Source organism: Primulina tabacum, chromosome 6, assembly GCF_025594145.1.
Source record: "Primulina tabacum isolate GXHZ01 chromosome 6, ASM2559414v2, whole genome shotgun sequence".
NCBI classification, from domain to species: Eukaryota; Viridiplantae; Streptophyta; class Magnoliopsida; order Lamiales; family Gesneriaceae; genus Primulina; species Primulina tabacum.
This window is the reverse complement of record NC_134555.1, coordinates 43593678-43608728: the sequence shown is the minus strand read 5'-3', so window position 1 is coordinate 43608728 and position 15051 is coordinate 43593678. Positions and strand designations below refer to the sequence as shown.

At 35.3% G+C, this 15051-nt stretch overlaps 2 protein-coding genes across 4 annotated transcripts; one reads left to right on the top strand and one right to left on the bottom strand.

Annotated features, from left to right (window-relative positions):
• The first annotated feature begins 2259 nt into the window (after positions 1 to 2259).
• Positions 2260 to 4749, top strand: LOC142549817 (uncharacterized). The gene is made up of 5 exons (XM_075658992.1): positions 2260 to 2746; positions 2985 to 3264; positions 4000 to 4098; positions 4199 to 4416; positions 4567 to 4749. The coding sequence occupies exons 1-5, from the start codon at positions 2319 to 2321 to the stop codon at positions 4640 to 4642; spliced, it is 1101 nt and encodes a 366-aa protein (XP_075515107.1). The 5' UTR covers positions 2260 to 2318; the 3' UTR covers positions 4643 to 4749.
• On the bottom strand, positions 4566 to 14463 carry LOC142549815 (paired amphipathic helix protein Sin3-like 2). 3 transcript variants are annotated; one of them, XM_075658988.1, is made up of 25 exons: positions 14154 to 14463; positions 13963 to 14045; positions 13105 to 13329; positions 12839 to 13022; positions 12646 to 12744; positions 12443 to 12562; positions 12055 to 12355; positions 11588 to 11724; positions 11188 to 11263; positions 11071 to 11100; positions 10768 to 10961; positions 10472 to 10626; positions 10006 to 10133; positions 9636 to 9890; positions 8645 to 9190; positions 8356 to 8447; positions 7787 to 8204; positions 7593 to 7663; positions 7324 to 7421; positions 7101 to 7239; positions 6864 to 7016; positions 6627 to 6778; positions 6425 to 6538; positions 5705 to 6175; positions 4566 to 5416 (listed from the first exon to the last, which is right to left on the bottom strand). In XM_075658988.1, the coding sequence occupies exons 2-22, from the start codon at positions 14037 to 14039 to the stop codon at positions 6650 to 6652; spliced, it is 3627 nt and encodes a 1208-aa protein (XP_075515103.1). In that variant the 5' UTR covers positions 14040 to 14045; positions 14154 to 14463; the 3' UTR covers positions 4566 to 5416; positions 5705 to 6175; positions 6425 to 6538; positions 6627 to 6649. The 3 variants fall into 3 exon arrangements, with proteins under 3 accessions (XP_075515103.1, XP_075515102.1, XP_075515104.1); XM_075658987.1 differs by having other exon boundaries at positions 5705 to 6538; XM_075658989.1 differs by lacking the exon at positions 6425 to 6538 and having other exon boundaries at positions 5705 to 5851.
• Between the last annotated feature and the right edge of the window lie 588 nt (positions 14464 to 15051).

Sequence of the window (15051 nt, the reverse complement as noted above, 5' to 3'; positions counted from 1 at the left end):
AAAAAAAAAATTAAAAAATGTAAATTAGTTGTTTGAATTGACTAATAACCGGACAAATAAAGAAAAATACGTGAATTACAAAATTTAAAAAAAAAACACAATTTTTGTATAACCATTTGATATTATGTTAGCTAATATATTTAAGATTTTAGTTTTTAAGGATTCGAAATTTTAAAATTTAAAAGTTATTCTCGTATCAAAATGGAATGTTACATATTATATGGTACACAAAATCACTAATTGATCACTATAAATCGGACAAGAAAATATCATTTTCTCCTGAATAATTTATGATGGAAAAATTACGCAGACATTCGAAGCAATTGAAGTTTGGGAATTGGCTGTGGCCACTAGACCTCTGACCAAGATCCCACGGGCCCACATTTTAGTCGGCCCCTAGATAACAAAATCTTGGATTTGATGGGCAGACGATCTTTTGTATTTTGTGAGACGAATATTTTATTTGGATTATCCATGAAAAAATATTATTATTTATGCTAAAAGTATTACTTTTTATTGTGAATATCGGTTTGGTTGGTACGTCTCATAGATAAAGATTCGTGAGACCGTCTCACAAGAAACCTACTCTATAACAGCGAATTTTTCCATCCCAATTCGAATCAAAATTATATTATTTGATAATTTGTGAGTTATTCGAATTCGAGTTAAAAAATTAAAATTTTCGAGCTTAACTCGAACTCGGATATATTTAATTTGAGCCAAATTCAACCCTTAAATTTTTACTAATATTCGGCTCGATTCGATTCGTTCACACCCCTAATAGTGCCATTAATCTATTCAACACATGACACATATGATTAGTTAATTAATCACGACAATACATCAAACCATGATTCATCAAATCATCACATATTTCATGTAGTAAGGTACTGTTTGGTTCAAGTACTTGTAAATACTAATATAAATAGTCCTATCATATCACTTGTTTTGTACAAGTATTATTTTTCTCGATCAATCAAATTATTAATTATTTATTTCACATCAATCAAATTCGTAATAATTTATATCACATCAATCAAATCAATAATATAAAATTACGATATTATCCTCAATAAATAATATTATTAATATTCTATTAATATTTTCAACAATAACAAAATGGTAATATCATATTATTTCAAAATTTAATTAATTAAATCAAACAGTATATTAACTATCATTTTTTATTTATTTTATTCTTACAAAATATTACTTATCTCCATACAATATATCTCATGTCATGAATCAAACAGTACCTAAATGAATTAAGAGCTCTACCTTTAATTGTAGATCTACTTAACCGATGGATCAGCCGCCTTTTGAAGTTGACAAATATAAATTCAAAATATTTAATTTAATGAAGGTTTTATGTTTTATTAAATTGATAATTTAACTGCCGAAAAGACTATTATTATCATATTATTAAGATAATTAATTTTATGAAGTCGTTTTGGCTTTTGATTATTTTATTTATAATATTGCCGCACGATAATGCAAAATGATACGCGATTAAGACCAATTTTGGGCGTATTTTTCTTCCTTTTTCTAAAATTAAACGTAAGACACACATTCTTTTAGGATATATGCTAATTGGCACTATATTTTATTTAGTTTTCATCGTGCAAGCAACAATATATATTTCTATTATTTTTAAAATATGGAATTTCAAAACTATTTAATTGTAAATTTATACTATTATAGACCATTTAATTATTTTTGTAATTTAAACTAGAATTTCATTTTTAAAAATTAATATTTTTTTTAATCATAAATATCCAAACATTAGTGTGGCGGATCCGACCAAATATCCAGATTTGATAAGCTCGTCCAATTTCCATATTTTACAATAAATGTAACTCAATAATAATAGATTGTTAATTCTTAAAAATACAAAATTGTTGAAAATAAGAGTTGAAATTATTAAATGTTGTAAACAAGATATATAAATATCGAAAATTAGTGTGTGATGATGTACGTAATGATGTATTTATTTTTGGATTATTTTCAAAAAAATTCTATAAATAAGTCTACAAAATTTTATAAAGTGTGTTGTATAATATATTTTATAAGTTTGATATTTTTACTTTTTATCGTAAATTTGTACTTTTAACGAAAATATAAAAGATAGTTAATTAATTAAAAAATAAAAATGAAATTGACACGTCACACCAAGTATCTTCTCCTATAATGACGTCAACGTCGGGGTGGTGAGTCCGTAATTAAAGCAGAATGCAAGGCCATTTAAATGAATGTGGCAATGGCAAAATAAGTGGTTGGGCTGAGACAGATTGCTGTGAGATAACCAATCAAATCGATCTATGGCAGCCTCAGCAGCGTCGAGGGCGATCTTTACCTCACGCGCCGCCGATGTATCGCCTAAAACAAACTTCCCGCCGCTCTCCCGCCACCTCCTTATCCGCCCCTTTCTCCGTAACTCGGGTCCCAAACGCGCGACCATGTGCTGTCTGATTTCCGGCGTCGACGGGGGAGGAGTCTCGGATGAGTTCATTTCCACCAGAAAATTAAGCTTTGGGCGTGAATTCTCCGTTATCGCGAATATGTTGAAGAGAATTGAGCCTCTCGACACTTCGATGATATCTAGAGGGGTTTCGGATTCTGCCAAGGATTCTATGAAGCAGACGATTTCTACCATGCTTGGCCTTTTACCTTCCGATCAGTTTTCCATCACCGTCCAGGTTTCGAAGCAACCACTTGATCGCCTCATAGTCTCATCAATTGTCACGGGGTAAAGAAGATTTCGTAGTATAACCATTTTTCGAAGTTCTATGGGGAATTATTCTGTATAATGCTTATATGCTATCGCTTACAGTACAGTTGATATGTTATCTCAGGGAGTTAGTGTTGGAATGATGTTAATCGATAAAATACTAGCCTTTCGTCATAACATGATCTGCTTTGTCTGGAATTTGTATTAGGTTGCTGAAATTCACTGAATTGGTTTATATTGATCTTTGTCTTTGTAGCTATACATTGTGGAACACAGAGTATAGGACATCGTTGATGAGGATTTTTGACAGATCCCCAGATAGTTTGAAAAGATCAGATTTTACGGCCGATAATAGCCGTTCAGAGGTCAGGTGGGAGGAGTTTGAAGGTGAGGAAAGTGAAAAGGGTGTTGTTGGTGAACTTGAAGGGTGTGGAGAAGTATTCGAGAAGAGAAATCTTCAAAATATTGGGAAGTTATCCCCAGAAGCATTGACTTATATCCAGAAATTAGAATCAGAGTTATCAGTTGTAAAGAAGGTGAGAGATTATTGTTTGCAGTTTCGATTTTTCCCTTGCGATATTTTTTGTCGATTCAATTTTTGTTGCCGATTATTATTATTATTATTATTATTATTACTATTATTTAACCTTGCTGAAATTGAACCAGAATTCCAAATCATCTTTTATTAAATCTCTGCTTTTGATAGACTGTAGCTTTCACTACTAATTTGGTCTGCATATCCTTGGTTAAAGTTATAACTGTACAGAGACTAGGTTGTTTAAGCCACTTGTTAGTTACTCAGTTTAGTTAAGGTTTCCAAAATTGCAACCTTTGAGATATTCTCAGTAAAATAGATTTAGCTGGTTCTTGTTGAGTAACCTTTGGTTTTGTCGAAAGGGAATGATAGCAAGTTGTTATAGATAACACTGGCCTCGTATTTTTTATTTATGCATGCTGATTTGCTTTGTTCTTCAAGCCCATGTCCTCGTACAAGATCTTTATAATGTACAGTGGATTCTTTCATATTGTCTGTGTTGGATAAATGTTTTGTTCGCCCAAAGAAATAGAATGTACCTCATCATTTTTCATTTTTCACTTTGCCTGTCCCATTTATCATGTAAATTACTTTTGCCGGTTCATTCCTAGTAAAAAAATCTGCACAGTTTGATCGATTGATGAGTTGTAGCTATATGTCGCTATTACTTTATGCATGGTAGATGATAGGGCTCTTTAATATCTATGTTTGTGGTCATCTCGCTATTTGCTTTTAGGAGCTTTATGCACGGAGACGACAAAATCTGCAGCTGGAGCAAACAAAAAGGAGTGACAATGATCTGCTCGAGTATTTAAGGTCATTGGAATCAGATACGGTAATAGCAAGAACTCGTGCATTTCTGTATGCATCACTTTATATTTGGTTCAGATATCTTGAGTTTCAACAAAAGTAATTGTGTCATCATTTTATTTCAGGTAGCAGAATTATCTAGACCCTCATCAACTGAGGTGGAGGAAATTATCCACCAACTTGCTCAAAATACAATGCATGTTTTTTTCAAAGAGGAAACTGCTTCAGATTACTTGGTGGACTCGGCAGCAACCAGTATACAGAACTATCAAAAGCCCGCGAATACCAAATTTTGTGATACCATCTGCACTTCAAGGGATTACTTAGCCAAGCTGCTTTTCTGGTTCGTACGATGTTTTATTTATCTTCTATAGTGCTCCCCTGGTCTCACCTCATTTTCATACTATATTAGTTGAATAAATAATTTGAACTATATTACCCTTGGTCCTTTCGTGATTTTAATGGAAGTGGCATTGTCTCTACTCTCTAACAGGTGCATGTTACTAGGCCATCATTTGAGAGGCTTGGAGAACAGGTTACATTTAAGCTGCGCTGTTGGTTTGTTGTAAGAATTAGAAAGAGGGATGTATATTCTTCTTTTACCTATTTATATATTTTTGCACTCGTATTATACTTTTCGTTATACCTATATTCCAAGTACTTTGGGTTTTCGGATGAGCTAAATTCATAATTGGTATTCTAATTAATGTGGGAACGCTCAAGGGCGTCATAAATCAGCATTCTGTACTGAAATAACATAGTTTCTTCCTTTGGAAAGAATCAGGTCAACTTCAAAACTGCTGCCTTTGACAAGAACAAAGAGGGATTTAGGTCTCAATCGGTAACAGCTTAATATATGCAAGCTTCTTGTCGAAAATACACACATACTTGAACGAATAACTCTGTACATATTCAAAGTCTCTATGCTATATACCCTATGGCCAAATTATCCGGCAACTCTACTGCCAGAACAGAAGTTTGGGAACAAAAAGAGCCATCACATGAAGACATAAACAAAGATTTCGCCTGCAAAAGCAGATGAAAGTACAATAACAAAAAACTTCATAATTCATGGATCAATATTTCTACATACAGAGCAATTTGCATCCAGGCTCCAAGAAACTGCCTGCTTTCCTTCTTGTTGTTTGCTTGTTGAGAGGTATGAAAAAAAATCTTGGAAGTATCATCTTCAGAGGCCAGTTCAAGTGCCACCAAACTGATGTCGAGGAAGAAAGCATAGACAAGTATGTCTGTCATGGCATCACAAGAGGTCACTTTGTAGTATAGACAATTCACGATCTAAATACTTGTGAAACTGTAATGATCTTTTCTTCGTAAGAAACCTGAAATAACATTTCCTGATCACTAGGCAGGATTGCAATGTAATAAAAGGACTGATACTTCAACGAATTAAAATTTTTATCCAACATTTGTGTGTGTGTCTGAGTGAGTCACTTGCTCTAGGACCAGAAAGGTAATACTTTTGTGGGATAAGATTTAAACGCTGTAGAATCTCATACGGCAAGAGATTCCGTTGACAAATACCATAGGTTACAATTATCAGAATGCAGAAGAAATGACAAGTAAAAACCAACCTCCCAATAAAGTTAAGTGCAACAAAGTATTCACACCTTGGACGAGGAGGCTGCCATCTCATTCCAACCCATTCCTGATTGAAACTTTTTTGTGGCCATAACTAGAGAAGAACATGCATCAAGATTAACGTACTTGCGCATATTCCAGCAGCACGGGTGGATTCATTGGTAAAATGCATCCATCTAGATTGTGGTTAGTAAATTAATATCATTCTCTGAATTTCAAACATATGAAAAGTACAATAAAAAAACATTACTATGAAAAAAGGAAACACGTCGTTCACGTCTACCTTATTTCTTGCTAAACACGAATTAATAACCATATGCTGGGTAAGTAAAATTATCCAAGCTTTGTTGCTTATTTAACGGAGTCAAAACTATCGTTACACCTACACTCAATATATTCAACTAGTAACAAACCAAATTTTTATTGTCTCACCATACCAATCGTATTTCAAATTGAGCTGGTCACCAACCTCACCATATCAATCATGCTCGCCATAGCACCTTATTGCACAAGCAAGAAAAATATTGGCATAATATGCACACACAAAAATTTAAAGCATAAAGTTGGGACATTGTCTAATTCAATCTAAACGATACAATTCCTTTAATCGAGGAATGTATGTTGGATGACTCATTACGGTAAAAAAATCCAGAGAATGTTTACTTCTAATTAAACAAAACTCAAACAAGGAATAGAAGTCCAAGACTAGTTAGGACAAAATTTGGCCACTCCTTGCTGGCGATATTTACCCTGAAATCCAGGTCCACGACGTCATTAAATCATGCCCAGAGGATTGAAGGGTACTCTGTTGTCTAGTGTGTTGTGCCACAACCCCCGGATGAATTTATTTCCTTTTGAAGATTCTGTCAAGAGTGTCAATCCATACATTTGTACCTTTTTAATTAAACAATGAAGGCCATTATATGAGTTGATTAAAGCAAATGGCTGTACCTCTTCAGCATCATGGTTGATGACTACTTTTCTCCAAAAACCGAATTGTGAAGGTAGGCAGTAAAATTAGGATCCTCTGAAACTTGAATAACTCCAGATTTATCACTTCCGTCATCCACCAATTGTATGGACAAACGGGTAGGGAAAGATGTCTACAAGTATGGAAAAAATTCGCCATCCCGACTTAATGGAATAATAAACAGATAGAAAAACCTGATTAGATAAGAGGAAACCTACACATTCAAACCGATATATGTTTTCCTTATGCAGAAGAACATGAACATTTTCGTAATAAACTGAATCATCACACTTCTCTTGTTTCCTAGACTTTTCATATTCATACAAAAAAAGGAGCTTACAATCCACCTCTTCACTTAAAACTGTTTGTAGCTGCAGAAGAAACACAAAACTCAGAAATCTAGTGAAACTGAAGCCAGCTGCAGGGAAGGAACAAAATTAGCAGGACAAATATACCTGTTTGACCAACTTATATATCAACTTATCCAAAGTAAAGAGAACATAAGACTGGTTCCCAATCAGCGATCGACAATCATCTTCAAATTTTGTGTTATCAGAAGATCCACCGAGTAAACTAAATAGAGCATCCATGAAACTACATCATATATGCTTAAGCAAGATCAGTAGAAAATTCTATAACTGCAAAAATGTTAAGAAATTAATTACACCTCTAACAAACCTCGCATATGGGTCCAAATTCATGTCATTAGTAGTTCTCGAATTGGATTCACTACTTAGAGAGTTAACCTTGGCTGAAAATATTCTCTCATATAATGTCTGCAAGCACAAAAAACATCAGTATCATTAAAATAAAGAAATTAAAAACCTATCCTTTGAACCTACAACTTTACCTCATGAAAGTAGATATTGATACGTGGGAAGTTGATTTACGAAACAATCGGAAGCATAGCCAGATTAATGGAATATAAAAAACAAGAATAACTTTACCTGATGTAGCCTAAAAAGCACATAATAGGTGTCATTTCCATAAAAAACTCGTTGATCCTTTGTTTCATCACCTACAAAATGAGCAGCAATATGCTTTGAGAGGGGTTTAAGAGTCAGTAGAAAACGTTCTGACAGGTGCAGAGACGAGCCATCTCCTGCAATATCGTGAGCATCTATTGTATCCTCAGCCTCACCTTGACTAGAGGGTTTACCATCAAGGTTGTGTTTCTCTCCATCTTCCTCTTCCTTGTGCTCTTCCTGTGGACACTCAACTGCTGCAGACTCACCCCCGAACACATTGTCAGCAGCCTCAAAAGAATTTTCATCGTCCTTGTCCTCAAGATCTGCATCATTCTTACCAGTAGCATCCGAAGAGATATCATCATGACACCTTGTTCGACATTGCATCTCATCAATGCTAAAATTATTCTTAGCTTGTGAACCGACATTCTGATAGGATCCAAAATTGTCTTCAAAATCGCCATTAGGCGACAGCTCACCTTCTTTCTCAATCTTACGATGATCAACAGAATCCTCAGTTTGTCCACCAAATCTGGATCCTCCTGAAAACTTTCCATTGATAGATTGATTCGACCTCAATGTGCTTACGCCCTGTGCACACAAGGAAACATGAAGATTCTAATTTAGGCAAAAATAGACTAGATAAATTAACTGCTACAGAGAGTAACAGCCCCTCCAACCTTCTTGCCACACTACAGTCATACTGTCACTGAGAGAGAGCAATGAAAACATAAACGCATACCTCAGGGGAGAGTATATCTTTTGTCCTAGTCTTGGATCCACGGCTTTCTTTGATGGCATCATTGTTTTCTAGCAAAGAATTTACCCCATGCCCTTCAATTTCAAGAAAAAATGTCATAACTATGAAAAAGAAACAATGACAAATGTAAAGAAAAGTTTTCACTGAAAAAGTGCTATCATCAGTCATCCAGAGTAAATAACGTCAAAATGCATGCTAAACCTCACAGATCAGCAACAGAACATAAGTCGTTGGTTAACATAGAACCATCATAATTCTGGTACATACATACCATAATTAGGGTCCAGTTCTGTATTAAACAGTACATCAGTGTTTGGTAAGCTGCCATTGGAGGCCACAGTTAGTCCATCTTTAGCCACAACATCCGCATCCGCGAACCCTTTCCATCTGTGATTAATCTGTTGGGTTGAAGCATTAGAATCACCAATAAAATAAGGTTTTGATTGCTTCAAGTTTGTGGAAGTGGCATTGGCGCTGGGGCTTTCTTCACTTTCTAACATGTTTGTCACTGTTCGATGATTAGAGGTACTATCATCTTCAACAGCCTCTGAACCATCGGGCCGAGAGGTGACACCCAGCATCGGCTCAATGAAAGTTGTCCAGAAAGTCAAAACTCTGTTAAATTGCTCTTTTGTTGAGCAGACTTCTTTAGAAGAATACTTAATGATCTTATAGATGTCTTCGTGAATTTCAGTCTCAGTATTTTCAAATTCAAGATTTGGAAAGATCGCGTGTTTGCTTTCAGCAGAAATACCAAAAGACATATCATTCTCTTTCTGCTTCTTATTTTTGATTTCCTTGATTTCAGACACTAACGCTGTGTGTGAAAAGATGACAAGATAAAGTGAGAACCAGATGATAACCATAATTCAACAATAATATCTTATATTCAGTTTCAATGGCAAATAGCGCTGATCAGCCATCTAAAACCTGATGCCAATCATTGGAATGCTATATTTTCAGAATAATGTAGATATATAATTAACATGTATACACATATCATGATAAACACGATCCAAAAGAGAGAAGCAGACAAACAATTACTTGGGTGACAAAGCTGGCAGAACCAACTGTCAATGAGGCAGTGGATGATTATCAGATGATGACAGACATCATGCTGCAGAAAATGGTAACTCCCTCGATACTGTTACTATAACAAACGGTAACTTCCAGGATACTACAAAGTTATTCAAAAACCAGCACATTCCAGACACATTCATAGTTAAATCTGTGATATAATGTGGTATTGGTGCTCAGCTTACATTTTGCACTCAAGGTCTTGGAATCTAGTTGCTTGAAATAGAAGCCTTGATGATCAAGAGACTTGTAATGGTTCTTAGAACAAATTTCAGCCCAAACTTTGTTAAAATCCAATTGACACCTGGTCCATTCCTCTTGCTTCTGCTTAAGACGGGTCAGGATAACAGGCAATGCAAGAATTGCATTTTTACGCAAAATATCCATCACGTCAAGGCCATGCTCACCATATAGCCGTTCAATGCATCTTAGATTCAAAACTGTATGAGATAAAAGAAAGAACTCGCTTATCAATAAATATCTCTATATCAAATAAAAGAAGAGAGAAATAGCTTCCAACAAATTTATAAAAATAAAGCATCTGAAGTGATGAACCTGTGAGATGGTCCTCAACAATTATGCGACTATCTGGACCAATTGAATTATTGTTAATACTGTTCAGGAGTTCTTCCACTCGCTTGGCAGTTGAACTGACCGATTCCAGCAACATGTCAAGCTCAAATCTAAAATATTAATAAAAAACAGGTTTCCAATTAAGAAAATCTCGATATAAGCACTTGAAAAAAGCCTGAGAAATTCAGGAATTGAGAAAGCAGCAAATCTTATAACGATAAATAAATAGCAGTTAAAAATATGATAGACACTATGACAAAATAGCTTGCTTTCATCACTCCCAAAGAGATCAGAATGGCAAGCAGGTATTATCCAGAAACCTACATTAGTCATGTGACTTTCAATACCATTATGACAACACCAAGGTCTGTCCTTTTTAAACACTAAACATGAATTGCCATGCAAACACACTTGAGTGGGAAGAGCAGAAATTGAGACGGATACGTACCTGTCATCTTCACATCTAAACAGGGTTTCTTCATACAGGTTCCTTCGCATGTGTTTAAATGAGTAATCCTCACTACCAGATGTCACAGACACCCATCGATTATTTAAAACTCGAGTATCAAGCTCTGATCTCTGACTAGCTGAAGGTAACAGACACTGGATAGAGAAATGAAAAAACATACATCATTCATGTTTGGTGACCACAAATTTTAAGAAAAAGCGCAAACATAAAGCCACTCATCAACTAAAAGTCATCAGACCAATGCATAGATATGACGGACAATATAAGGTTCTTACATCCTTTGGAAGAAGTCGATAGCTAGGAGTGCAACTTTTACAGTTAGATAGGTCAAGCTCCTGAATGGACTTTCTGAAGTATTTTACATTGTCCCTGTCCTTCTCTTTCCTTCCTTCCAATTCATGCTTTTGTCCATTGCTTTTCTCCTCTATTCTCAAGGCTTTCAAAGAATGTCCTTCAGTCCATAATGCTTCTGCTCTTAGTAAAAAGATCGGTCAAATTAAAATACCCAAAGAGCCGGGAACGAAACTTATGGTCATACAAACTGCAGGATTGAACTAAAATGAAAGGGAATAGCATACTTTTGCCCATCACACCAGCCAGAAATCCATCTGCAAAATATGGCAAACAGTAAGATTTAAGGACTGTAAACAGTTTCATAAAATACATAACTTTATCGAAGGAAGATTATAAACTACCAATTCGCTCACAGCGCTCCAAAAATTCGCAGAAACCCTCCATAAGATCGGGATAATTCCCAATTAAATCGGCAACCTACAAAATCTCGTATAAGAGCCAAATAAAGGTACACATATTCATGTTCTTATCAAATTTTATACAAACTCAAACTGAACCATTTATCAGAATAATCTGGTTATAAAGGCAAATGAAGAAGGCCAACTTAGAGATGGAACTTCTGTCAATCGATTAGGAAACAATAAGTCTCAACTTAAATGAAAGAAAATCAAATATGAAACAACCCAGAAATGCACAACAGTAGAGCAATGTGGTTCTCAAAGAAAATACCAATTTGAAAGTTGGGACCATGGTTTCAAAGAAATTGGTAAACAACACTAACATATAGCATAACGTTCATACCAAACCCTGAAGTTCCTTTCTTGTAATAATTTCAGTACTGTAAATGTGAAGGCATTTCAAAAATGCCTGGTAATCTTTTGCACTGTGTAACCTTTCTTTAACCTTTTCACAAAACGTAAACTCGTGACAGTATATACCTGGCAACATCAAACATAAACAAATGTTAACAACCATGCTGCCTAGTGGAACATGCAAAGAAGGAATATAGACAGGTCTACAAAGACAGTTAGAGATGTAGAGGGATCCGGCTCATTATATCTACTTTCTCCATTGGGTGCGGGTGACAAGTTTATATTTTGATCTAACATATAGAAGCCTGCAATTACTTGCTGTAAATAAAAAAAAAAGGTCCAACACCCAAGACTTAATGTGAAATGATGGACATTCACATGAAAGTGAACATGACATAGTTTTCCCTATTACGACAAAAAAAAAAAACAAAACAAAACCAACAGCTGTTTGCTCACTTTTCAAAGCATCCTTATCATCATTGGCGGGTAAATTTGAGTTGCCCCCAGAGTCTTCCCCTTTCTGTGTACATTTACTCTCATCACAAAGCCGATGCATGCTAATGTCTCCATTGTTTTCATTGCCAGGATCTCTACCATCTTGACCATGGCTTCTCTCGTCCCTGCTTTCACTTTCAGAATGCTGCTTATTCTCAGCGTGCAACTTCAAAACTGTTTTATCATCATCAACATCTGGACGATCAAAACTTGGATCGTGTTCTCCATGGGAACCATTAATCCTATTCTGACGTGGAAGTTGCTGAAAATTTGGAGAACAGACAACTTTCAGCGGGAAATGATTATTATGATAATGATGTATGGTAAACATAAACATGGAGAATTAAACCTTATCAATGCGAGATTGTGTCATTGTAGTATGTGGAGCTGATGCTGAGGCAGAAGTATCTGGCAAAAATCTAGTAAACTCGTCAAGAAGATCTGGTTGGTCTTGAAAAAGTGCTGCAACCTGCACTTAAATTTAATATAAAATAAATGATCAGAATGAACAAAAATGTGAATGTCGATAATAATTCCAGGAAGCATCCATACCTCTTGGTGGACCTCGGCTATACCCTTATGTTCCTTCCTATACATATTCAAGATGGCTAGGAATGATTTATAGACATGATCGTCGTTTTGAAAACGTTTCTGCAGGTAACAGAACCCAAGACTTATTATAATAGTAAGTTTACTTGGAAAATAAATTACCTGTTAGTACTAAAAAATTAACCAGAAACTCCACCTTAATCTTATTTACAAAACTGATGGCATCTTCAAATTCCACTATCCTTTTCGATGGAGCTTCTTTCTCATCAGTTAGAGTAATTTCATAGCCCTTAGGTAAGAATGCGTTAAATCCCAGTATTAGATTAGGATAACCTTTAAATAATTCTTTTACCCTTGTTATGACACCAGCAGTATCAATTCTGCCAAAAACAAACAGCAAAGAATTACAGTGAAATATTCATCCCATTTCCTAGGCAAAACCAATCGCACGAAACAGTTTACCTTTCAGCCTTGAAATCTTTCATGGCACCAAGAAACTGATCATACTTTTCTCTTTGATCTAGAAACATGTCCTTGACTATCTTCAAATAAGTCAATGCATCGTTAGCTGTGAGTTTTTGTGTACTAGCAGCAGCAGCACTTGTACCAGTTCCACTACCTCCAGTACCACCGACACTATTCTCTCCTCCACCTCCAACTGCAACTGGTCCATGTGGTAGCCCATTCCTTTTTTTTCAAAGTGGAAATATGAATTCAAGTGATGAATAATGATCAAACTCGTTTCAGAACAACTTAAGTTCAGTAAGACAACAAAGTGTGCATCTTGCATGAAGAACATCAATAAGAGCTACATGATCTCCTCACATTCTTCAAGACTATTTTATGCAAATTTAACATTTAGACCCCTGCCAAAAAAATTAGTAATGGCTGTTTATCCCTCTTCAACATACCCAAAAAAACACGAGGAAAGAGATGAAAGCAATTCAAAAGCGCGCCGGCACAAAGATCCAAAAGTTCTAGCCATCGCAACCCTGAAGGCACGGGAAAACAAAACTCAAGAGACCCTATTCACAGTAACCGTGTATCAATTCCTCTTTCTTCTCCAATTCACCTTTCCCAGATGCTTACAAGGAGGGCCCTATAAAACTATCCAATTCACCTTATTCTAATGAAACACGTCACTAGTAGAAATCAAGATTAGATTAAAAAGAGTCCATTTTCTCAACGCCAACGGCAACTTTTTTACGCGAGAAATATAGAACCACGGCCTCAAGACAACAACGTTAATGTTGAAAAGCCCAAAAATAAAACAAAATAAACAAAACACTCCTCGATGCGCAGGAACTGCAAAAAACTTACGATTCTCCGCGATCAGAAGAGCCACATGGCCGCTTAACTTGCGGGTTCACGCACACGTCATCCCGCAATCGCTTCATATCTTTCTACAAAACACCAGATTCCCATTAGCAACTAGCAAACTAATCAACGACTAATATATACAACACGCCATTTCAAAACCCAGAAATTCACCAACCAGCGAAGCCGCCTACCTTGGGAAAAAGGGGGAACTGGGAAGCCCTGAACAGATCTAATCTAAACCAACCAACCAACCAACCAAGAAATCGAAAATCGGTGAATCACTTCAAGTATCTGGATTAAACTGAAACTCGAAATCTTCCCACTCTTCTGCCAACCTTGTATCTTTCAAACGTTAAGGAACAAGAAGCGTGAAGTTTGAGAAAACGAACGTAGAGGTACCGGAGAAAGGAAGAGAGGAGCGAAAAGTTTCTGTTGCCAAGTTTTGAGAGATGTAATCTTGATTGCCGTTGTAAAGTGTGGGAAGGAGGCAGGCTAAGCCAAATAGGCGAAAATAGTTGGGCATTTGGGCTAACCAAATCTGAATTACAATAGAAACCAAATCTGAATAATAATTCAATTATTTAGATATTGTATGCATTTTCAAATTCTAATTAAAAAAAAAAGTATTGAACAAATCAAATATCTTTGGCAATGTAGTTATTTCTAATTTTTAAATAATTTATTTTTTGTTTTTAAGATTTTCTTTGTATAAACTAAGATTATCTTTTTAAATTATTATTATTTTGTAAGTAATATTATGTTTTAATAATTAATTATTTTGAAAAACTCAGTTTTATTCACCCCGAGAATTTCTGGTTTCATCCCTATTTTGGTGGTTATAAGATGAAAATGGTAAAACTATTATCTGTTTTTATTTTTATTAATTATAACTTAAAAGAGTTTACAGATTTGGATCTTCCGCAGTGTCTGAAAACACAATACTATAGTGTTGTGCACTTTTTACACGAGATGATCAATTGATCATCTGATGGACCTCGCATAGTGTCAGATAAATTTGAAAAATTTTCGAACGTAACAAGATGATCAACTAATCATCTCATGCAAAAAAAAGCACAATACAGGTTCAGC

Bases quoted from the DNA above. Each gene is read 5' to 3' on its own strand.
- LOC142549817 (XM_075658992.1), top strand. From the start codon at position 2,319: ATGGCAGCCTCAGCAGCGTCGAGGGCGATCTTTACCTCACGCGCCGCC. The intron at 2,747-2,984 runs GTAAAGAAGATT...TTGTCTTTGTAG, and splicing joins GTCTCATCAATTGTCACGGG to CTATACATTGTGGAACACAG. The intron at 3,265-3,999 runs GTGAGAGATTAT...ATTTGCTTTTAG, and splicing joins AGTTATCAGTTGTAAAGAAG to GAGCTTTATGCACGGAGACG.
- LOC142549815 (XM_075658987.1), bottom strand. From the start codon at position 14,039: ATGAAGCGATTGCGGGATGACGTGTGCGTGAACCCGCAAGTTAAGCGG. The intron at 10,962-11,070 runs GTATGCTATTCC...TACTAAGAGCAG, and splicing joins GGCTGGTGTGATGGGCAAAA to AAGCATTATGGACTGAAGGA. The intron at 7,017-7,100 runs GTATATTTGTCC...TTTCTTCTGCAG, and splicing joins TATATAAGTTGGTCAAACAG to CTACAAACAGTTTTAAGTGA.